The sequence below is a fragment of the Phalacrocorax carbo genome, chromosome Z, assembly GCF_963921805.1.
Source record: "Phalacrocorax carbo chromosome Z, bPhaCar2.1, whole genome shotgun sequence".
Taxonomy (NCBI): domain Eukaryota; kingdom Metazoa; phylum Chordata; class Aves; order Suliformes; family Phalacrocoracidae; genus Phalacrocorax; species Phalacrocorax carbo.
In genome coordinates this window covers 51,266,094-51,291,672 of record NC_087548.1, presented here as the reverse complement: position 1 = coordinate 51,291,672, position 25,579 = coordinate 51,266,094, and the positions used below count along the sequence as shown (strand labels likewise).

At 36.4% G+C, this 25,579-nt stretch overlaps 1 protein-coding gene across 2 annotated transcripts in view; it reads right to left on the bottom strand.

Annotated features, from left to right (window-relative positions):
• The window catches only part of FBN2 (fibrillin 2), a 183,263-nt gene that overhangs the window by 30,610 nt on the left and 127,074 nt on the right, over positions 1 to 25,579 (bottom strand). The window contains exons 27-41 of one of the 2 annotated variants that reach the window (XM_064437967.1): positions 23,546 to 23,671; positions 22,701 to 22,826; positions 21,770 to 21,892; positions 21,527 to 21,652; positions 19,300 to 19,425; positions 18,141 to 18,263; positions 16,558 to 16,680; positions 14,796 to 14,921; positions 11,950 to 12,072; positions 11,443 to 11,565; positions 6,713 to 6,874; positions 5,574 to 5,642; positions 4,805 to 4,930; positions 3,533 to 3,658; positions 2,865 to 3,017 (exon numbers count right to left, since the gene is read on the bottom strand). In XM_064437967.1, coding sequence (XP_064294037.1) covers positions 2,865 to 3,017; positions 3,533 to 3,658; positions 4,805 to 4,930; positions 5,574 to 5,642; positions 6,713 to 6,874; positions 11,443 to 11,565; positions 11,950 to 12,072; positions 14,796 to 14,921; positions 16,558 to 16,680; positions 18,141 to 18,263; positions 19,300 to 19,425; positions 21,527 to 21,652; positions 21,770 to 21,892; positions 22,701 to 22,826; positions 23,546 to 23,671 — 1,881 coding nt within the window. The remainder of the gene's footprint in view (positions 1 to 2,864; positions 3,018 to 3,532; positions 3,659 to 4,804; positions 4,931 to 5,573; positions 5,643 to 6,712; positions 6,875 to 11,442; positions 11,566 to 11,949; positions 12,073 to 14,795; positions 14,922 to 16,557; positions 16,681 to 18,140; positions 18,264 to 19,299; positions 19,426 to 21,526; positions 21,653 to 21,769; positions 21,893 to 22,700; positions 22,827 to 23,545; positions 23,672 to 25,579) is intronic. The other variant, XM_064437968.1, reaches the window with a different exon arrangement.

Sequence of the window (25,579 nt, the reverse complement as noted above, 5' to 3'; positions counted from 1 at the left end):
AATTTTCTGCTCTTTTATATTAACTGTTAGAAAACAGTTCTTTCGTGCAAGGAGCTTTATACCATTTACTGCTGTCAGTATACCTGTGAAACATGCATACTAGATAAAAAGAGGGCCTTGTGTTCACAGTCCTGTCTCCATGGGTGAAGATAACCTACTCCTGTGATAATGCCTAACACATCAGGTCTGGGAGGATGAAGAAGAGGCTCTGAGGGTTGCAGGCTTTCTTTCATTCTGTGTTATGCTACCTACATGTTCCATGCATTCCATTTAATAGAGTTTTTCCACTTTTTTTTCAGTTTGTACTATGAGAAGACAAGCATATAATTAGGTAAGGACTGCATGATAATACATTTCTGCAGTGTGCCAAATTATCCATACACAAACATGCCAGAGTTTTACTTTCTGAAAGCTTGACATTGCATCAATGACTTAAAAAATATTTCAAAACCCCGTACACTTATCACTATATTATTTTTTTAGGACAAAAAAAATCCATCGCATAACAAGAAAAAAATTGTGAGGCCAAGCACTCCTGAAATGATCAAACCATGAAAGAGTTCTGTAAATACTTGGTTACCTTTTAGCAGTGAAGCAGCTTTTTACAATTCTTTGTATGAAAAAACAAACAAACAAGAATGTATAGTAATGTCTGTATAGTAATGGTTAGGATCCTTATAATGTGTAAAACCAAGCAATACAGTCTTTACTCCCTGAAGTCATCAGAGATTGATTAAGCATAAATGTATGAAAAGGAAGAAAAATAATGGCAATGCATTGGCATGTGAAGTTTATTTGGAGGAACAATATAATTCTCATCAGAGCAGAATAATGCTCTTAATGAGCTACTGGGTTCAGTCTAGCAAACTGGTTAAGGGCAGTGTATCATAACCCCTGTCTGTGATGTGTAGCCCCCACTCAGATTTCAGAATGACTGATTATACCACATAAGTGCAGCTATTCAGCCATTTACATTTGGAATTTTTGTTTGTTCCCTCACGCAATATCTTTTTATGGTGAAAAAGGTTCAACTATGTCTCCAAATACAGTAAAGGCATTTAGAAGAGCTAACAAGGCAATACTGAAATATTTCAGGAAATATTTTAACCCCATAACTGCTTGCAGACTAAGTGGAGTTGTCTTAACAAATCTTTAGAAGCTGCAGAAGTTTTTGAGAATGTCATTCTTAACAATTTAAAAGGAGAATTCTTTCTTCCATCCAAGAATATTAATTGCATGAATCCCTGCTAGTACTTTGCTGTATTTTTCTCATCACGTTGTCATCATGATGACAATTTTATGGTACTGAGATAAATTACTATGGGAAAGAATTTTATGAGCTCTCTGTGATAGCAAACATGTATTTTCTCTCTCAAGCTTATTTCCGTCTCCTATTCCTGAATTCTAGGAACATTCCTTCATTCTCCCTCCTCCTCCTACTGAAGAAAGAAAAGGAAGAGACTGTTTTTTCTTTTCAGTCCCATTTTCCTCCTCCTTACTGCCTGGGCGGGGAAAGTCTTTCCTAAATTATCTGCTGTTTCCCTTATGTCACCAGGAGAAACCACTTGGAAGTAAAGTAATACATTCTTTACAGTAACATCACAAATGATGAACACCAGAGGTATGGGTTTAATGGCAGTAAATTTGCGGCAAAGTCAATTGAACAATATAACATGTTTGTACTGAGTTGAGCTTTTGCAGGTGTTTTGTTCCAGGCAAGGAACCCCACAAAGACTAAATGAAACAGAACTGTACCTTATTATTTTCACCTCTCTTTACAGAAGTGAATTTTTACTTGCCTTTACAATGCCTTGCTTGTTAAGCTTTTGCAAGTTCATCACCTTCAACAGAGAATATGTAAAAGCAACTGAGAGGACCACGCTCAGATATGAGATACAAGTGAAAAATCTAGAAAGGCAATATGATCGGTAATGAAACCCAGTCTTTTTGTTCTGATAGATTAGGACTATCAGGATAAATGTAACCCCAACCATGCAGTAACTAAATTAGACTATCCTAAATTAATTTTCCTGGAAGACAGACCAGGCAGCAGGCACCTCTTGTCAACCAGTATCTTCAGCCTAAGTATTATTGCCTGATGACTGCTTTTCCAGAAATCTCAAAGTGACAGCTTTAGATATGGGAGTTCTAGAATCACACATTCAGAAAATTTGCTTATGCCTACTGCACTAGTCTGGTGGGCCTTACCTACAGAAGACACAGATTTTTGACATAAATATGAATAACTGAAAGTAATTCTATGTCCATACAAGACCTCTGAAAGCCTTTGTATTTGTTTGAAAGAATGAATAATATAACCACAGCATACTCATTTTATAAAGCCCCATCACAAAAAAAAAAAAAAAAAGGTCTAAATAATTAGATCTACCTACAGATACCTGTCTTACAAACACCCCTTTAGCTACAGGGCTGACATACTCTTGCTGCTGATGGGAAGGTCAGTTTGTACTTTCCAGACCTTTTTATTCAACTCGGTGACACCTGACAGTAGTTTGTTCCCTTGCCCTTGCCTTCAGGGGCAGCTGAGAGGGAAAATACGCATGTTCTTCCAGATTTTTTTTTTCATCTAGGGGAATGACTGGTGCCTTCAAACTGTTCAAGCTGTATCTTTCCACTCAATATTGAGTGACGCTTCTTCCACTTAACAATATGGAAGAAATACCTATTCTTGTTTAGCACACCAAGCCTTAATCCAGTCTTAATCCAGGCTGGCAGGGTATTGTCACTCTGCTTTGGGAGTACAGCAAAGGTTTTTTGGGCTGAAATGGTAAGTTTAGCTCATAGGTCAAAGGAGCAGATGAGCAAAAAAGGTACCAAAATGGGATGATTATTGTAGGATTTACCTGTTCCTGGAGTTGGACATGGTTCACAAGGTTTGTTCCAGGCTTTCCCAACATTGTATGTACAGCAACACATCCTTTTGGTCACATTGAAGGGTAGTTCATTCTCACAGGAGGTTCCATTATAGCTTCTGTAGCAAAAGCTTTTCCTCATGTCTAGATTTGAGAAAAGAATCAGAAAGCAACTGACAAACTAATTTAAGTAAGTAAGTATCAACACCCTACAACTCTAGACAGTGGCTTATTAACTCTGGTTTTTGAATGCAACCCAATCATATGCATGGATGCATTTAGAAATAATTTAAGGATTGAAGTAATCTACAGTCTTTGTCTTAGATTTACCTGAAATTTTACATGTTTTCAGTTTTCACTCACAGACACAAAGGGGAAAAAAGAAAATTCCCAAGAAATCAGAAACACACTGTAGATGCTCATCAGATCCATTTGTGTAGTAAACCCAGCCATTTGGAAATGACTAGTGAAAATAAAAAAAGATTTTAGAGTTCTGTTAAGGAATAAGAGCACTTCAACACTGCTCGTGAGTCACTGGGATCTCTTTCCTTGCTACATAACATAACTGGCCTCATCTAAAAGGAAGTTTTAAGCAGAGAGTCTGGCCCTGAAACAGTCTGATATTCAGACAGTACTAGTAAAGATGACGTTTCACATACCCATGCAGTTATGTCCTCCATTCACCTGCATATATTCAGGTGGGCAAATGCAAGTGTAGTTCCCCAAAGTATTGTAGCAGGTGCCAGGACCACAGACACCAGGATGTGCAACACACTCATCAATATCTAGAGATCAAGAAAAAACACTACAATTAACAAGGGAAAAGAGGACCAAGTCCTAGCAAATGTTTCTGAGAAATATGACCATAAACCATGCTAAGATAACAAAAATGGTTCACATGAAGGCTAGCTTGGAAAATACACTCAGATTGGGGTTAAGTAGCTATTGTAAGAGCTGCTGAAAAGTAATATTGTTAACCTCTATTAAGTCCAGCCAGTGAAGTGCAAGAGAACACCTTAAATAAATTCACAGTTGTTGAATTCACCACTGAAGCAGGAGCACCTTGTTCTCCATTAGCTCCACAAAAGACATTCACACCCTCTTCTCACAGGTATGTTGCTGTCACTTTTCAGTTCTGTTAGATTCAGTTCAGTGTCTTTTCAGTGTTCATTACTCCACTGAGAAATGACCTTTTCAATATTCTCTTTAGAAATAGGCAAGCTGAATAATCATAGTCTTGCTGCTCTACCAATGCATCTTCTTATTTAAGCTATTTGGGATGTAAGCCTTTTTTGCTCATAGTTTTCATTTCAAACACAGTTTAGTCAGTTTTCTTCACATAAGTCTAGCAAAGCCGCAGGATCCACAGGCTCTCTTTTGAAAGGAGATTTTTTTTTCTCACAAAGGCTATGAAGAAGGGAAGCTGACTTAAAACACTCCAAACAAAGAGAAACCATGAAAGATTCTTTCAATTTTTGGGTCTATATACAATTTGTCGTTCTAACAGTTATGACAAATCTCAAACACAAAAGGAAGACCAATATTAACTTTACTTCACATTGTGGAAATTAAACTGCTGGTTTGAAATACTGTGAAGAGGACACCTTTTCTCACTTAAAATACAGGGAGCCCAGTGAAACTAGGAGGAGACACAAGGTGTTGCAGTGAGAAGCCAGAAATAATGAAAAATCACTTTAGTTTACTGAATACACGTAGCTGAGATCTCTCATGTAGAAATAAACATTAGTATACTCAAGTGTTGCCTTTCAAGTTTTATATTAATCATATCACTGGTGCCAAAGATAATGATTTTAGAGATTTTTAGGTAAGGGTGTGGGTACCATATCCACTTATGGATTTAAGGCTGAAAATGTCAGTGTTTTTCATAATAACTGCACTGTGATAGAGAAGGAGGTTTTAAGGGCCTCAACCTTCACAAATTCTTGTCTCTTCACTGAGGTAGTAGCCTTTTGGACATTCACACTGGAAGCTGCCAAAAGTATTGATGCAATTTCCACCTTGGCAGAGACCTGGCAGTTCCTGACATTCATCAATGTCTGAAAACAGAGGAAAAAAACCACCATATTTTAATTCCAGAATGCAAAGGAACAAGACACTTTAAGTATTCCCCTGAAATTTTACCAAATATTAGCTTTTACCTATCATGAGGATTTTTTTTTTTCCTTCTAAATTGTACTTCATGAAAGCATGGATGAGATGCTCATTCTCTTCCATTTATATAGCTCTTCAGGAGCATGTTTCAGCTTGACGAGCCCACGGAGTTCAACTTCCATTACTGTTTACAGGAATTTGGTATCTAATTCCTCATTTTTGCACACTCATTGGAACTGGAGTTTCTTTGTCCAATGAATATTTCACAAAACTTATACCTTCCACTGATAAGCTATAATTTTCATAAATGACTTATCCTTCAGGGGCCAATTTCAAAGGTCAATTCAAGTAGGGAGGCACAGAAAAGGTATGCATCAGCTTAATTCTCTTACTGAAATATTGTTGGACTTCAATATTCTTTTAAGGTATGCTTTTTCATCATGTTGGTCTTCAATTCATGTTAGCAGAGGGTTTTGCTTTGCACTAAATTTAATGATTTCTGCAAAATATAGTTCCTGTATACATCTCTCCAAAGATGACACTTTTTTTTTTATTACCACCCATGACAGACATTTATGATAAACTCACCTTCTAAAATAATGGTGATGGGATTTGGTCTGAATCCTTCTCCCCCTGGACAGAGAGTATTATATTCCGCTAAAGTAAAGGATAACAAGAGAGAGCATGTCAGTCATATGAAGACTAAAATGCTAACAACAGAACATGAAATTTCATTTGTGTTTTTAATGAGTCTTCTTCCCTACACTCATTGGTTTTCTACTCTTCTTGACCTAATCACAGTAAATAAAGGAAGTGCATTTGATTAGCAGAAAATCAAGGTAAGATTAAGTTTTCTGCTTAAAACATTACCATAACTTCAGATACTCTTGAGGCCAGCACAATGTTGTTTTCTCCATACTGTGCCTTTATAAAAGCATGTATTTTGCATTTTGAATAGTACTTTAATATGAAATGTCAGTATACCAGATAAAGATTTGTGTTAAAATTGGAATTCACACTATTATGCGACTGTTAAGAGCAACATTTGACATTTCTGTTGCATTATTCATTCAAAGAACTTCAAAGCTCTACAATACTGATATGAATCATCAAGTAACAGTTCTGGAAGTACCCAAGAGTGACTTAGAAATAGTTACCCAAGAGTTACCAACACTTTCTTTGGAGAACCTCTGGATCTCTCCAAATTAAAGGTATGATTTGAGTTCTAAGCATTATTAAGTTCTTGATTTCCCTACCAACATAGAGTTGCTGAGTAAAAATTCCTAGTAGATGCATGCAATCCATTCCATTCTTAAGACACATAAGCATATCTGCAACCACCTTTTTTTTTTTTTAATGGGAGAAAAGTAAAAGCAAAATAAAATGAACTATCCAAAACTACCCAAAGTACATGGGCCTGGTCCAGTGGGAAGTGACTTCTATAGTTACCACTGATTTATTACAGTAAGAATAGGCACCAGGTCCATCACAGAAGACTAAAGGTCAGGTCTTCGGATACTCAGGTCCACACCTCTGCATCACCCCTCTGACAGCAGCAGGGAGATTTTCTTTTATATTGTGCAAGAACACTGTCTTACAAAGAAAACCAGTTTCTAAAATTATAAATGTATAGCCATATAGTAGAAGTTTTCAAATACTTTTTCCTTCCCTTGTTAGCGTCTTCTATAATAAGAGGGCAGGGGGAGAACAAGAGGACATTTCCTTACTGCTGTTTACAGGGGGGCATGTCTCACAGGGGTTTCCCCAAGCCTTTCCCAGCGAGCAGCAGCATGAGGAACGACTGACTCCAACCCCAATTTCAGTGTTGCAGGATAGGCTGCCATCCCCTCGTGGTCCATACTTCAGGTAGCAATTGCCAACACGGTTATCTACATATAAAGCACATATGACTAGAGCTGCACACAATGATCTGGACAAAGGAACAGCAGGCATTCATTTTAGCATTTCATACCTAGAAGCAGGAGTTCAGACAACATTGTGCTTTTGAAGTCATTGACAAGCTCAGAACACTCATGTACACTGGCAGTTACTGATGTTGAGAGAGACAGCAGGGAAAATGGGTACCTTCAGCTTCCTAAGTACCCAGAGATGAGTTTAAAATGTTTGCATGTCTTCCAAAGTCACACCATACTCTAATGTAGCATATAGGCTATTCCCAGTCTTTCACTCTAAAAATATCAGAAACCTTGATGCAGTTTGCTGTTAGTATTTCTTCCCCATATTCTGACTGTGACTCATACATAACTCTTTCTTGTGGAGTTAGAAGAATTTACATAATTTTCTATGGAATCACAGAAAAAAGTCATGTCACTGCAAGAATTCTTCCACTGGCAAAGAAATTATCCAAAAATCCTTAATATTGAAACAATCTAAATGCGCAGTAGGTTTGAGGAAAATAATTTTTTTCGTTCACTCAAGCTGTAACTTAATAATTTAGACAACTACTGGCATCAGTAGAATGAGTGAGGAATCTAAGAGAAGTAAAACCATGAGTTTTCTTACTGCTGCACATATTGTCTCCTTGTATCTTTATAAATGGAAAGTAACTAACAGTGAGTCATAAATACAAGGAATAAGAGGACAGTCAATTATGATAATATTTCTTATCATATCCAAATAAGATGAGCATTAATTTCCTCAAGAGTACTGTTATAATTCTAAAGATCATTTCTATGAATTAACTTGCTATCAAAGGTTGCCTGTAAAGAAGCACAGCAACCCACTCAGAAATTTTTTTAATAAATTCATTCTATAAAGGCCACAGTATCTTTTTGCATTTTTACTATTTCTGTTAATGGTACCACTGAGCTTATAAAGGAATTTTTGAATAATTTCCCATGTGTATATATTTTACCAAGAAATATCACATTTTTAATTCACTGCTTGCAGCAAGTGCCAGATGCTACAGCCTGAGTGATTTACATGGGGTAAAATGAACACAGTATAATAGATGTGGGCAATTCATACTGTCAAAATTTCAGAGTTGAACAAATGCTTTGATATGACATGGGTTTTTTAATTCATGAAGTTTGGGATACATCTATGAAACATGAAGGCAACTTTCTGAATTGTTAGGAACTACTTGTTCTTAAGAACCTCAAGTTAGTTAAATATGTATAATATAAAACCACAACTTCACCTTAATTTTCATACTGTATATTTTTTGAAGGGTCTTAACACCAATCAAGAGAAAGCCTCCAAACTCTCCGAAGTATTTAAATTTATTACAATTTAAGCATTAATAGACATGTTTGGGTGAATTTTTCTGCAGTTTTAAGAGAATACTGTAGCAGAGATTGTGAAAAAGGAGGGTGTTCCTGGGTGCCACGTATTCTACAACAAATTTCAGTATCTCACCATAAATACACACTGTTGTAAAGCTAAAATACTTAGTTAAAAATTGAATGGCAGAGGCATATGCATTCTGTACCTCTGAGCCTCTGATGGAAAGATAAGAAACTTCTTTCTCTCCCTATAGGCAAGATTTACCTGAGATCACTGATGAGCATCTGTTAGAGTGGAAGTCCTTTTTCTTTTTTTTTTTCTTTTTTTTTTTTTTTTAGGCAATGTTAGAAGACAGTAAAATGAACTGCCTTTTTAAAAGGGGACATCTTGTTGTTCTCTTGTGGACCTGAGCTGAAACAACCCAAACGTGATTATTCTGAGAATACCTATCTTCCCCTGTTCTCAGAAAAACTGCATTCTTCTCTCTGTTCATGATAGCATGAGACATCTGCCTTTTTAAAGGGAAGCCAAGAAGAGATTTGGCTTCATTCATCTTGGGAGAAGTGAAAAACAATGACCATTCTGGAAGACGGCTTCAGCTCAAGACCTCAGGCCCATTAAGAACAATAGGAGACAACAGACTTTGGAATGAAGGCAGAGCCTGGAATTCTCTAGCAGATATCGACACCAAATCCATCAGGAGTTTTAGGTTTCAGTTTACTCCTCACAAGAACTGTTTTGACACAGCACCATGTTCCTCTTTGCCAAGGATAATATTTCTGTTTCTTCTGAAAGGAACTGCAATTTAAATTCCTTCGCCTGTTTTGCTCAAGTGTGCAAGAGATTGTGCTATTGAAGAGAACCAGAAGATGCTGTCCTTTGACAAGAAGTGTCTGGAACACTTTTCAGCAAAACTTGTGCATTCCAGAAGCAAGAAACTTTCCTTTTAATTGGTGATGTCTCCTAGCCTCTGTGGGTTTTTTTTTTCCAAATGACTACAAGCTTGGAGTGAAAATTGGGTCATGTTTTACTATGTGCCAGTGACACAAACATCATTGCAAGTGAAGTTGCAGTTTGGAATTGCAGTCCTGAGACTATGAAAGATCACAAGCAAACTGAACTTCAGTTCTTCTCTCTTTGGACTGTGTAAACCAGTAAAATAGACATACCCTAAGCATCCCAGATCTAGAACCAGAACTAGTATAGCTACACTGGAATGGCAGCTCCCTCTGTTTCCACTTCTCATGCAAAATCCTTTAACCCTCTGGAAATATTACAAATGAGAACTGCTGGTGAAAGAAAAAAAAAGTCCAAAACATAACAATGCCTATAATTGTATAAAATAGTACAACTACTATGTTTTCAGTTGCACATGGTGCCCCTTTCTTCAAGGGCTTCTAAAAAAAAAGGCTCTAAAGTGTCATTTCATTCATGGACTATTTCTACTGTGAGGACATTTCATGGGAAGCAGAGGCTTTGCTTGCTCCTGTCAAAAACAAAAGCTGATTGTTCACGGAGTGTTTTTTTTGCACTTTGTCATAGAATCAGGCTGTAGAGGGATGGGAACCGTACACCTGAGGCTTGCAGCTCCTCCCACAGACAGATACGTGGATTCCAGCTCTGTCGCTGTTTGAAACGGAACTTGAAAAAAACCAAAACCCAATCGAAAAAACAGTGTTTGCTCAGGAGGCTAAGTCTGGGGAGTCTCTTCTCTGTACACTCAGTCATTGAGAAACTAAAAATGCTTCTTACACAAGGAAAAGGAAAAGAGTCTTTGCACCAGAGAGAGGGACAGCCCTGGTAGTATTTCCTCAGGACAGAAACAATAAAGGGTCAAAAATTTTTTCTACCACTTTATTATTCAACATTTTCCTTCAGAGAGGGAGGGCTTGCTCTCTCATTTGGGCCTCTAGAGTTGCTAGATCTGCCCTTGAGTAGGTTCCCTTCCACTGTGGAGGCTTCCTTGAGGAAACATGGTACCCCTGCCAAAAATGTCATTAGGACAGCTGGTCCAAGAGTAGAGTACCAACTCAAACTCCCATTTTTTAGCGAAACAGAAGTCAGATAGCAGTAGTATAATTCATTCCCATAAGCTTCTTAAGAGATCACTTAAATTATTTGGTCATAATTCAGGGCTTGCAGGGCTCATCATACACAGCATTTGGTTGTAGGAAAGCATGTGGATCTCAGTAGTTACATGCTGCAGAAGGGGAGCCAAAAGGGCAGGATTTAATTGCTTCAACTGAGTCTTCAGACGAGGCAAAGTTAAAAGTGTAAGTCAGACTGCAACTTCAGAAGAAAAGTATTACGGCAGGAATTGTCAGAAGAGTCTATGCGACACAGAAACACAGGTTTTCAATTTAGTGGGACTAAAGTACATAAATTCACCTTATCTTTAAAAATCTCAGCTTTAAGTTTTAGAAAAAATTGGTCAAGACTGTGGACATCTAAAGGTCTCAAACAAGACTGATTTCTAGTATCCAGAGAAGTAACAGAGAATATTCATAGGCAGAAAATGGAGAAAAATGGAGAAGATAAGTGACAATTTTTTTTCTTGAGGAACTCTGCATTTCTTTAGAAATTGTGTGCTTAGAATATATTTATTTGCCACCACACTGTAGTATTATTGTAAACATTTAGAAAATGGATAGAGTTCTAACTAGTAATTTAAGAGAATTTGAGTCTTTCCAAGGTAATAAAATAAAAGGCTATTTTCCAAATAAAAAGTTAGAAGGCTTTCTCAGGATCAAACACAAATCCTTATGACTGTACCTTAGCCCCTCGCTCAACCCTCCTCTTCCTCAAAACTTCCCTAGACTGCTAGTATATACTCTAATCACATGACAGCCCTATATCATGTAATGGGAGTGAAAAGTAATGAAAATTCACTTTAAGTCTGTGTAAGCCAGGGAGAATTATGTACACTACAGTGAAACATGTCTTTTACTTTGTTTCCACCCAAATGGGTACCACAACCAGTTTTAATTCCAGTTTAGACTTAAGCTAAACACATAAATCAGTCCCAAGACACATCTGGGATTTAAAAATTCATTTTTTTACATAAGAAGTGTTGACTGTCAGAAGAATGGAAATGCAGATAATACATGTTTCAACAAAGTTTTAAAGGGTATATTTTCTAAATTTCTAGATTTCACAGAATTTCTACAGTTCTGTAATTTCTAAAGTAATAATTCAGGTGGCTTTTACTTACCTACGCAACCCACTCCAGTTGGATTCAGCTGGAAGTCTGGAGGGCAATTACACTCATACCTTCCAGGAGTATTTACACAGAGACCATTAACACAATTAATGGGATCGGCACATTCATCAATATCTAAAACAGGAGGGTTACATTTATAAATCTGCTCACTGGACAGAAAAGAAGAATAATTCTACTCTTTAAAACAAAATGGGCAAGAAAATTTAAAACACCAGTGAATTTTAGCTGAAATTGAACAAAAGAACTACTAATAATTCATCAAACATTTAGGAACAGCCTTTGTACAGATACATATTTCAGAAGCCATTCTTTTTTACCATTCTTAAACCACTCCAAAGCATGTAATTCTACACATTGGTTGTTGATTGGGGAAAAATGCACTCTTGTTGTTGTAAGAGAATACAATGCCTGTTTTGTGAACTCATCTTTATATTAACTTGGTGCAATTAAAAAAAAAAAAAGTAGGTCTTCACATATTCCTGAACGGAAGAGGTATACCTGTACAGTTTCCACCGGTTCGATCTAGTTCATAGCCATCATCACAGATACAATGAAACATTCCTGGTAGATTATTACAGGTACCAAATACACATATATTCTGGAAGGAGCATTCATCGATATCTGAAGGAATATATTAAGATCAGAAAGTTACATATCATTACCATATTAATATTACAGTAGTGTGTTGTACTACTAAAGGCAAGTGAAGACACATGTAACTGAAAAAAAAATTTAAAAAGCAACACTGAGTAATTACTTCTGGTTTTGTGTAGAATGCTGTAGCTAGGGATTTGTGAGGCATTCTCCATTAAGCTGCTTGTTACTTATTCCTGTTTTACCTATCGTGAAGTGAAAATAGCGAAACTGTGTTCTCAGGACTCAAAATGAAAGCTAAGTCAAAGAGCCATTAAGTTCTTTTCAAAATGTGCACTGAACAGAATGAAGTGTAACAACATCCAAAGGTGTCAGTCATTTCCTCGCTCATTTCACAGTTTGGCTGGTCTGCAATGTTTCTTACTAATGTCAGGTAAGATTTTCAAAATACCATTATCAGGAAAAAAGTATACTAAGAAGAGAGGGAGTAGGCATCGACAGTTACATACATCTCCTTGGAGAAAGAATACAGAGAAAAGGAATATAGGAAGTAAGAATTATCTATGATCTTCTCAAGGCCACGTTAAACCAGTTATATAATAACTACATATAGATGAGCAAAAATGCACGTAAAGGACTGCTTATGTGCTCGTGTAAATTGAAGATGAAATAAAGTTGAAACAAACTGACAGAAAATTACATAACACTGTCAACTACAGTGCTAGAAAAGGAATTAAATATTAACAGCACAGACTGCAAAGTTATGGTTTTACAAACTACAAAGGACTTCTGAGTTGAAGGTAAGAAAGATAAGAGGGAAAAACACTTGCATGTACTGTCTGATAGCAAGACTTCTAAGTTGCCAAAATAAAGCAGCTGTGCAAATGGCTAATTTAACTCTAGCATGTACTAGTGAGCTATTTTTAGCAGAGACAGGGAAGTGGAAAGCATTAATACTGTTTTACAATGCATAGCTAAATCTTCACTTGAAACTCTGTGTACAGTGTTCTGTTCAAGAGTAATGAAACTAAAATCAGATGAGGTGTAAAAAAAGGGATTTCAGCATTATTAAAGCAATGAAATACCTATTTTGAACTCGGCTTGCTTGCCTAAGTCAAAGCTTGAGAACTGATATAATGCCTCTCTATGGGAACATATGAGTAACTTTTGAGGGGGGGAGACAGAACAATTTTTAAGGGAAAATGAAACTGAAGATAAATGCCTAATATCCAACAGTCCTGAGTAAATTTAAACTGGAAATTAAAATAAGGTTTCTAAGCACCTTGGAGTATAGCCATGGAATGACCTCCCAGCCAGGTCATGAACATAACTTGTGTTCAGATGAAGCTTTAGAGAGTTATGGAGAAGACTGTATCATTGAGAAGCTATGTACTGACATCTCCAGGGATTTCTGAAGAAATTGGATGAGTTATTTGTACTACAATTATTGTACTAAATCCAGGCTTCGGATTTTGTCCCTTGATTATAGAAACCAGCCAAGGAGCCACCTTATCACAGGATGAATCAGTATATCAACTTTTTTAAAAAAAGGTAACTTTGGTATTCAGCACTCAGATCTTTTTTTCCAGCAACACCATTTAATCTATGTAATGCTTTCAGATCTCTGTTGGAATCACAGTAATCACTTCAGTTTATTTTTCAAAGCATCATTGTGGACCAACTGAAAACCAAATGTTGGTGACCTGCTGTCCCAAGAATTAGAATCGTATTGTTTTTCAAAACATTCATTGGCTGATGTCTATTTGGGGATTTTTCTTAGAACATTGGCACCACTATAATATGACTAACTAACTGAGCTGCACTGAGAAATTTAGTACAGATGATTGACAATACTTGAAAACTATTATACAGATCTGACCAAAACAGTTTCATAGCTAATTTTTCAGAAGATTCTGCAATTTTTTCACAGCTAGAGGTCTGATTCATACTTGTACACCTGAGGGTTTGAACATGCCAAGTTATGGACTGAATTTTAGAGACTACAGTTTGGAATATGTTTTTAATGTCTCATCAAGAATTTTAATCTCCTAAAATGTTATGAGTATTACACTGTTAAATATGAAATAAGTTAAAAAGCTTTGGAGTACCAGCTGAAGACTTTATCTAATGTACAGCTCTCTTATATCAAAGAAACCAAAAAAAGACATAAGAACACAACAGGGAATAGAAGCTGAATTGGTCTAGAAAGATAAAAATTCCTTTTGCAGATCAGATGAACTGGTACAATATTGAGAGTGAAAGGGTGATGATAAAAAAATCTCCAGTATGCATTTTAAGGAGTGTTACAAGCTGGTCAAATACAGCAGTGATTTGCCTACTTCAATTTTCCTGAAAACATTTATTTTAAAATGAGGTCACTTAGTGCAGTTTGTGTCTCCTATGTAAACACACTAAATAACACAGTGATGAACACAAGATTTTCCACACACTATTCACTAGTGACAGAAAGAAGATAAATACTTTAAAAAAACCCAAAAAAGCCAGAATTACTGAGCTAAACTCTGAAATTTTTGGACCAAGAACAGGAAAACTTCATAAAAAGATGAACGCTACCATCAATGCTGCAAAATTCACACTGCAAAATAATCCTTGCTTGAAGAAATTACTTATATGTGAAGCATGTGCTGAATATTCTGTTTCCAGGTTGAGGTCCTTCCAGCCCCCTTGTTGTTTGCTTTATAGCAGCCAATCCAAACTCAGACAATGAAGTTGAAGTACCAGTGGCTTACCTTGGCATGATTTGCTGTCTGAGGCAGGAGTGAATCCCATCTCACACTCGCAACGGTAGGCAGCAGGGACATTCAAACACTGTCCATTTTCACACAGATGAACATTTTCTGCACACTCATCAACATCTGTGGGAGACAGAAAATGTCTCTGTAACTACATGTTTCCCTAGCAAAGTACAAATAATATTATCCTGATGTTCAAAATAACAGTGTTGTTGAGTATTGATATAAAACAAAACATTCACACCTGAAGATGAAGTAAAATGAAAGAATGCAGAAAAGCAAATATGTCATTTCCAAAATTATTCCTTTTACCCTGCCATGATTCCTTGCTCCTTGTTTTTCATTAAGAGATTTAATATTTTTTTCATAATGCAAGGTTTTCAGATTCAGTACTATTAGCTTTGACAAATAGGTTCAATACTTTGCTTACAAAATCAAAACACTGTCTCCTGGCATATATTGCTATGTTACTTTGACATAAAACGTATTCAAAAGGCACATTTTCTTAAGTGAATCACACATAGAAAATTATTTTCATATGCATTTTAGAAAATATTCTTTGAGGGTTATGAACATTACAACTACCGTTTGCACACTACCAGTGATTCTTCTAGTATGCCCCAAAAGCGATTTTTTTCTATGAGCTACAAAAGAGCAGAATGACAAAGGCAGGCATTCACCATTGCAGTCATCATAAGGACTGATAATTTTCTCAGATATGCTTATGATTGTCCAGAAGAATTTTCAGTATACTTTCTTCACTTTATTAGTCAATCCCTAGTATCTCATCTGATTTTTAAAAAACAGAACATCTGAAACTGTGTTAATAATAGAGATGAAAGTTCTTGTTCATTAATCACAAACTTGAAACACATAAACTAATAATATTTGAAGATCCTTATTCTGAAATAAAAAACTTACAATACTAATCAGAAGGCTGTCTTTTTAACCTGCAAATTAATTTTGATTTAAAATTAGCCAGTTAGCTAATAATGATGCATTCACATTAGTTTCTAGGAATTTTACTATCATTAGGATGTATTCTTTCAAACCTTCAAATTTGCTGACCACACAAAAGTCATGTTAGAAGTCAAGAGCAGAGATATTGTTGCATCTCCACTCTGTAAGTGATAAAAACCACAGTACCTCAATACTTGGCCATTAATGTTTAACGTATTTATACTTTATATAATCCTTTACACATCAGTTTATTTTGAATCACTTGCTGTGTGCTAAACAATGTTCATTCTTAATAGTGAGCATTTCCCATTTAAATTCAGAGATTGTGGGCAATATTTTTCAACTGGAATTTGTTTTTCTTCTTAAAAAGTCCTATGTTAATGATTAAATCCCGTTCAGCTAACATAGTGAGGGGAAAACAGGTGATGCCTTCCCTGCCAGCGATAGACCTGGCCTACAAGACAGGAACCACAAAGAGAGCTGGTGGTTTTGGTCTTGGCAAAGACTGTGCAAGCAGCACATGCACATTCAAAAAAATTTGCATGAAGAGTAGGAGGATGAGGATGAAGAAACAGGAACTTCAGCCAACAAACGGGCCCAGTGTGTCCAATGTGGCACACAAATAAAAAAAAACAATCAGTTGCCTTTGTCTGCATTTCTTCAGCAGATGGGAAGAATCCTGATCTTAAAAGACATCTTTACATTTATTATCTTGCACTTTGGGCTTAGACCTAATTTGCAAAGCTTCCATACAACAGAAACAATCAGTGACAAGTCAGCTTTCACAGAATCTTCTTACCAGAACAAGTAAATCCATCACCAGTGAATCCCTCCGCACAGGCACAGCGGTATGACCCTGGGGTGTTCACACACTGAGCGTTCACGCTGCACTGGTGGGTTCCGTTGGAGCATTCATCGAGATCTGCACATCAGGGGCAAGTGAGCACAAGCACTAACAGAGCAGTTAGCATGGTTGGCTTACAATTAACTGTGAAGCCAACAAGCACAACTGCAAAGATGATTTATGCCTCCATAAATATACAAAGTTCCCATCAGAAGATACGGGGTTAATCTATAGTGTTTTCATTTAATATTTCTTCCTTTAGATTAAAAGGCATGGGATTGGGTAAAATGTTTCTAAGCAACAGATGGAATTCAGCTGACTCGTTACTTGAACACTAATATCCTGTTAAAGAACCTGAATTCAAAATTACTTAAAAAAACACTAAGAAAATGAAAGAAATACAGTGAGGTGAAAATCTGCCATATATTTGGTGACTCTTCTCAAGTAATAGAAAAAGGTGAAAACAATGTAACCCTATGAACATTAAATCAAGCTTTCTTATTTACTTGGATGTCAACTTGGATGAAAAAATACAGAAAGAGAAAAAAGAAAATACTTTCCTTCCCCTCCAGGGCATGTTTGACGGGAATGGTCATAGGGGTCCCTGACACATGAGTCACACTAGCTACTGCTGTGGGGTAGCTGACAGCCCCTTCTCAAACAGACTCACTTCCAGCATCTTGGAAGAACACTCTATACCCAGGAGCTTTCTAACTATGAGGATGCTGCCTGAAAAACTTTTTAAAGTTTTCTCTTTCAAATGGGACTTTTTCATTACTCACATATTTTTAATTTAATTTAATTTTTCATTGCTCACATATTTTTAAATAAATGACAATAATAAAAACCAGAGGACTTTCCCCTTTCTCTCAGAAAAAAAAAAGCTCTCAGGCTTAAAAAGCTTAAAAAACCTTGCCTGCAGTAAAATAGCATAACATGGTACTTTTTGTTTCATATGTTACACCAATAAATCCTAATTCTTAAATGAAGCTCCTCTTCCATAGATCCCAAACTGTTCTGAAAAAAAGGTAAATATTACAATCTTTTACACACCAAACTAAAAAATGATGGCAAGGGGACATGATGCTACTCTGGCAGCTCAGCAAAAGTAGAATCAAGATTCCCATACTTCAAGTCCAATCTGCTTTATATTAGGGCCTATAAACTAGATATACTACAGAATGTTTCAAAAAAAAAAATGGTATTAAGTGACAGCAATAATATCTTACTGGCAGGAAATCACATAACCAATTTTCATATCTTTTTTTGTTTTGCACATTCTAGCAGTTGTATGTAAACTTAGTAAAATACAGTCAATTCACTAAAATGTTATACAACTAGGCTTCTGAGAAAAAAACCAGACTTTTTCTCAGAAAACCAAACTCCTGAAACATAAGAAACTTGCATACCCATCTCTGCACAGATTGCAGCATATAGAAGAATTATGCTTTGTTTCTAATGCAGAAATCATGCAGTCACATTACATGCTTTCATTAAAAAAAGAAAAAAGAGAAAAGCTTTATTTTATTTATACTTACCAATACATTTAATGCCGTTTCCAATCCATCCTTCTCTGCAACTACATTTAAAACTTCCTGGTATGTTGACACATGTGGCATGCGTGTCACAGTTGTGAGCACCAATCTCGCACTCATCCACATCTACAAGCACAAAATAAACTATTAGTATTTACATCAGGAGCACCAGAATATTACAAATTATATTCCTTTACATGTTATTTATTTCCACTGTGCAGGTTTGCAGTTCTTTAAAAAACAAATGGTCAAGACTATACAGTAATTCAAGCAAGTTATTTTGTATTATACATTCATAAAAAATAGCAAAACCGGTATTTTCATTTTGTTCTTTGTAAACATGACAAAATTAGTCTGCCTTCCTGCAACTGCTTTTCAGTTTGAACTTAAAGCTATTTTCCAGGCCTATTAAACAATCTTCATATGTCTAAAAATGGGATAAGGCCTTTGGGTGCACAAGCACATTTCAGTTATAAAAATGACTAGTCCAATATTTTAGTAATTATAGAACAAATTGTTAAAGGCCAAATTATAGGAGAAATTCTGTCAACTTTCCCAGAAGAATAATTTTGGATGAACTTAGCTTCCTGAAACAGTGGACCCAGCTTGCAGAAGGCAAGGTACTGCTTAACTATCACAGGAACTCAAAGAGTTTGAAATGGACTGACTATGATTCTTTAAAATTTGCTAGCATGGGTAGCAAATATTTTCCCTTTTATGTCATCATTTTTTTCATTATTTTCTCTAACCTTTTTTCCTTTTTCTCCTTTTGTCGTTTCCTGCAGCTTTAGCTGACAGGTGACTTCACACTTTAAGTATGTATGCCAAATGAGTACTGATAAAATACTTCCAACGCAAATGCAGCTGTGGCCACCAAGGCTGGATTTCATACCACAGATATACCCCCAACCTATACTGACAAAATCTTTGCCCTTAAAATTACAGTTATGTAAGGGGCCTCTCGTATCATATTGATATTGATCAAGGAACGTACCTTTTCAAACTCTGGATACATACTGACAAACATAGAATACTTTTTTATTTACTGTTATGTACAGATAACAATTTCTCACTTTTGTGTGAACACTTGTGCATTTACTTTAACTGAAAACCAACCAAGATATGTGCACACCATGACATACATGCCAGAAATTTGCTTCACCTGTGCATCCAGTGGCTCCTTTCTTGACTGAATATCCTAGCTGACAGTGACAAATGAAGGAACCTTTAGTGTTTTCACACTCCCCAAACATACAGATGTTGGAATTCAAATCACATTCGTTCACATCTGTAAGTGCACATAAATTCATTATTAGTTGAACATTACTGTCATTTCACAGCATACTTTCTCTGTCATTCAGGTGAGAATATCAGGAGGATGGTCCATCCCTACAACATGTGGCATTTATTAATCTTCATCATAATATATTTCAGCCATTCCATTCTGTATTCTTTTAATTCCCTAAAAACAAGTAAGAATGAATGTGTACTCCAAATACCACAGTTTTCTAATTTGTTTAGAATGCTAATTATGGGAGGACTATGAAGTTAGTTACTTCTTTCAAGAATCATTTTAAAGCATTTTTTAAAAACATGTTCTTGATCATAATAATGCTATAATTTTCTTCAAAAAAAGAATTTCTACAGTAAACTCATTACTTTTCCTGTACTGATATTATCTACAGGTTTCAATTTGCACACTTTGATCACTATCTAAAACTGAATAATGATATATACAAGTGTGTTGATACTTCTGAATAGCATGTCAAAATTATGAAAAAAATACGGTAAACAATTAGTTTTTAAATAAGAATTCAACTTAGGAAAGATAAGGTATCTTATGAAGCAATGAAACTGATATAAGAACAAACTAGAACTGGGCACCTGTCAAGAAGGTAACTAACTGAGGAGTTTTATATGAGTCTTCTGAGTCATACTGCCGTTAGGCCGTATGTCCCAAGAGCTTTTAAAAGACCTTGTCCAATATTTGCATTTGCCCCTTCAAATGGTATTAACTAACAGTATTATACTGTGACATTAGAGAGTCACTGTGCTGTGGGCAAAAAGGCATTTCTGGTATTTTGTAGTTGTCTTTTTGAGTAAAGTAAGATGCCAGATAATACAGCCAAAGCAGAGGCCTGCATCACCTATAAATTAAAAGTGTATTAATTGGGATAAAATTAATACGAGCTTGCCTTAAACCCCAATATAAGCACGCTAAAACAGAGTGACTATCATCAGCATGTAGGTATTGTGTAGTACTGTGATAGCATAGCAAGACACAGTTTTGCATAAGGATGCGAGAAAAGAGACTGCCAAAAGGGCAAGGAAAGATGGGCGTGTAGGTAGCTGCATGTAGGACACACCAAAGTCATAGAAGTTGCCATAAAAAGGACTATATAGGGACAAGGGACTGCAGATAGGCTGGAAAACCTCACAGGAACACCAGAAGAATGACTGGGAAGACAGGAAAACAAGATAAGTCACAAAAGGGCTAGAATGGACCCTCCTTTTTGTGAGGGGGGCAATAGCATAAAAACATAACCATGGAAAATTGGAGACAAAAGAAGACAGACCCAAATTGGATAATCCAGACAAACTGGATAATGCTGTTAGCAAAGAAAGCAATTGCATACATGGCAGAGATTCACACTTCCTTACTGTAGGATTCTAACCTTGATATCAGACATTGTTTTCCTAAAGAAGAACGTGTAAGAGCAGTTATGAATAAAATTTAAAAAGTATTATGATTTTACAGCTTCTAACATGGCTAACATGAAAAAATTGTAGAAAAAATCTGTTCTGAACTTTCAAGTTGGTTGTGTAAACATGGAGTATGTGCAAAAAATGAAAACAAGAACCTGAAGTAACATAAAAGTGAAGGTGAAAAGAAAATCTTACTTTCAACTCTTAACTACGGAAGCAAGGAGACAAAACCAACTCAGGACAGCTTGCTCAGCATTATACATAATTAGTTTCTCCCCAGTGTGTGCTTGTGTAAAAGTGTGCACAACTGCAAAGTGAAGGTTTGTTTGATAGATGCATTCTGTAGTTGAGGGACTAAACTAAAACATTTACAAGAGACAGAAGAAAATGCTGGGGCACTCAAATAATCTCAATAGAGATGTTTCAGAGGAATTGTATCATTACAATTCAATCACTCCTGGTTTTGGAACTATTTGATTTGATTAATTTTTATGGACTTTTAAAATTTTTTTCTACCCTTCCTGTCATCTGTAGTGACAGGCAAGAAAGACCTACAGATTTTTTTTTTTTTTTATAATATACATAATTTCAATACCCACTTGCAAGGATTCAGCAGAACATCTTAAAACATTAGCTGCAGTATTTTTAGACTTGCATTAAATTTGGTGCATACAACTACTTACCAATACAAGTTTTCATGTCCATAGAAGCCATAAATCCATCATAACAGAGACAGCGATATTCCCCTGGAATATTAGTACATTGCCCACCATCACAGATATCTGGATTGTTTTCACATTCATCAATATCTGGGGGAAAAAAGCAGATAATAATTCTATCGCTCTGGTATGGATCAGCTAAAAGAATACCATGTTCATATTGGCTGAAAGATACAATGCTGGAACTTTTAAGCTATTAAAACCTACCTGCACAGGTCCTGACATCCGGCATTAGAGCATAGCCATCACTGCAGCTACATTCATAGCTGCCTTCTGAGTTAGTGCAGTGGGTGTCACAGCCTCCATTCATTATCATACATTCATCAATATCTGGGGAAGCAACATTAGTAGAAGTCTACTTTTAGAAGGAAAAGAGGAAAAGTCATCTTGCCATTTTACTTAGCAGATGAAACAGTTTATGATATGATTTTGAATTTTTATTCTCACTCTACTGTCTCTGATTTAAGTTTTGTTCAGCTTTCTCTCCTTCAACTGCATTTTCATCTGTGTGAGCAAGTGGCTACTTTTAACTGTTGCTTTTGTTCATATGTATTACTAAGGTTATAAAAAATGTGCAAAAGACAACACGTGGAAAGGAAATAAAGAGAAGCCCTGAGAAACCTAGGTTTCATGAAAGCTTGAAATGTAGCACAAATCTATATTTTAGAAAAAAAGTAAATATAACCAACAAATAAAAAGACTCTCAATACCTCTGTTCTCCTTACCACTGTGATGACAACTACATAATTCAGTATTACAATAGTGAAGGATTTAAGAGATATGTACAATAAGGAGAAAAAGTGAAAGAGAAACTATCAATGCAAAGGGTGTTCTGGCTCAAGGAATCAAGCAGTATTTTCTGGTTGTTAGCTCAAGCCTTTGATTTTAATGGAGTAGTTATAAGAATATATTTTCTCAAAGTATTATGCAGAGTTCAGTACAGCAATAATCTTTTTATACCTTCTTTATATTTCTAAGGTAAAATATGGGACCACGGTAGTTCATGATATGTCTCATAGCAGAAGAGAAGATGGCCCTGCTCAGTTTTGAGAGGAAGGTATGAAATTAAATAAAAACAAAGACATGAAACAATATACGCTGAACCACAAATACATAGGTGAAGGTGTACAACACTTGCCTATGCAGCCTTGTCTGTCAGGAGTGGCCTGGTACCCAGAGTTACAGGAACACTGGTATGTTCCAACCATGTTCACACACTTGCCATTTCTGCAGAGAGTGTCACTTAATGAGCACTCATTTACATCTGGAAAAGAATCATTCATATCAATTACTTATTATTCAGAATGCAGAATCTAACTGCTCAAAGGCCAGAGAAAGAGGTGAGAGGTGATATATTTAAACTGGTGGCTTTCAGGCTTTTTCAATTTCTTTCTTGTTCTTAACATGTTCCAGTTAAGGTATGGAGCTCTGGATAGTACGGCTAAGCCAGCATCCAAAGGTTTATCTTCTTTGTTTCTGGTCTGTGAGCACGAACTGCACATTCTGCTGATATAAACCAAGTCTTGAAGCAACTATGCATCAAATACAGAATCCAAAGAGATAATACGCATTATGTTTTTTATATTCTTTTCACCATTTTGGTGAATTACGTGCAAAAAGGAGAGCTTCATTTCAATAAGGCATGATACTTTTTGTGACTGTAGGAACAAAGTTCACTTTGTGCTTGTATGTATTTTACTTGAAAGTTGCCAACATGTGTGGTACGGTCCTTTTTGTTGCTAAATAATCCCTAAGAGGCCTGGTAAAATACTCCTCTCTGAATTCAACAGCATTAAGGGCACTGGAGATTTTTTTTACAGGATCTGTTACGAGGTTTTGATGTGAAGATACTCATATAAAGGAGGAGCATGAATTTGTATAAGATATTCCTGAGATCCCATCCTGGCCAGAGACAAGTTTTCATAGAACAAATGACCAATCTTCTTAGAAAGCTGAAGACAATTATGTTGAGTTAAAACTCACCTATGCATTCCTCACGTGATCGTGACAGCTCATGTCCCAAAGGACAGTCACACTGAAAACTCCCTTCAGTGTTCACACATGTGCCACCCCTGCACAGCAGAGGGTTGCGTTCACATTCATCAATATCTGCAAAGAAACCACAGCAAACAAATATAAAATTATTATTAAGGGGCAACAAAGAGAAAAGCAATTCTCAGTGTCTATAAGTGACAAAACTGGGAGGTCAGAAATAAAACATTTGTTTCATTGAAGCAATGCTGCGCCTTTCCTCATACTGCACAAAAGGGCAAACAAAACCCTATACATTATTACCTCCAAAAATGGGTACTTTGCCCCTCAAGAAAACCAGAAACTCATCATTCAGAATTAAGTATTCTAGGAGACACAGGACACAAGAAAAGAGAGCAACCATTTGGATGTTTGCTGTTTAGAACTATGTATTAATGTGATGAAATTTTCAAGAAAGTGCTTTTTAATGCAACCTGATACCCATTTATGTATGCATGCAAATTGTTGTCTGTGGGTGCCATTAATGGGGATGTGTGTGTAAACTTTTAACTAAATGGCTATTCAGTTTGATAACTCCTGTGTACATTGTGTGGCTGGGAAATACGCTTGCTACACCTTATAACGGAAAACTGAATATTTGACTCATAAACCTGATAAAAGCAGCTAACACTGTATATAGGATGAAGAGAAATATGACCAAAAGATGTTCACGGTGCAAGATGCATTCACACTTTCTGACTCCCAGGAAGCATTATAGCTACCTATCCTTGAAACTAGAGACTCTTATTCAGATAAGCAGACTACTGTTAACTTTCGTTAGCCTGAGAAATTAGCCAGGATATCACTGGGTTTTGCAGGTTATTCACATTAGGGGACAAACTGCCTGATGACAGAATTCAACATTTCTTTTGCTATACTCTTGCTTGGATAGTCCTCACAGCTCCAGAATGTTTTCATTAAACATGATGCCCTTCCTTTCTTCATTTCTGCAAAAGGCCCTCAAGAAGTCATTTATTTTATTACCTCCTCACTCTCTGCTTATTTATCTGACATCTCGTTTCCCTGCCTCCCGTCCTGCCCTGCAGATAACATATCTCCAACCACACAGTATTGATTCTCTCCATTTGTACTCTGTCTCTCATGAAGGGTATTCAGCTTCAAAGAAGTTTAGCTTCTTCATTATGTTCATCTGTGATTCAGGCAATGATTTTTTTGCTGTCTTTTGGAGTCTAAAAGCATCATAATTTGCAGGAAATCAAGTAAAGGTGACAGGAGGCCAGTATGTCCTCCTGGCACACAGGGGCATAGGCCCACTTATTTGAGTTCAATTATGAGCACAAAAGCTCCTGACAAAACTCAAACACAAAAAGGAAGTATAAAATAGGCAAAAGCAGGGGCAGGTGATGCAGGAGGAATGCAGAGGCACTGTCTGAGTGTGCAGGAATGGATTTAGGAGTGCCAAAGCCACCAGGAGTTGACACTAGCAAGGGATGTGGAGGGTGCAACAGCAGAGGCAAAAAGATGACGAGAAACAGGATAAGGGACAAAGGACATGGAAGACTTGTAAGTGCTGAGAGGGAGCTGGCCAATGTCCTTTTGAAGACATTCCTGACCATCCTTGGAATGTCATGGAAATCAGGCAAGGAACTTTAGGGTGGGAGGAGAGGAAATGTCAATCCAATCTTCTAGAAGGGCAAGGAGGAAGACCCATTCCGCCTCCATCAAGGTGAAAAACGCACTTTTTGTTTTCATTATATATGCCATTATGTATTTAATGAAGTATTGCACAATACTAACTCAATATTTTTTAAGGTGGCTAGTAACTTCTGGTGTCTCTGTATCCATTCTTACAACTTTAGACGGATTAGAGAGATGTGATTTTTCAGAAAATGTTCTCAGAATTTCTGAAGTCCTAGAAGAATCAAGGAAAGGTGAATCACGCTACTTTTGAAACTCCAGTCTTCTATTCCAAACTTTACCAAATGTTTGGATACCTCATTAGCCAATTTTAGACTACATGAACGA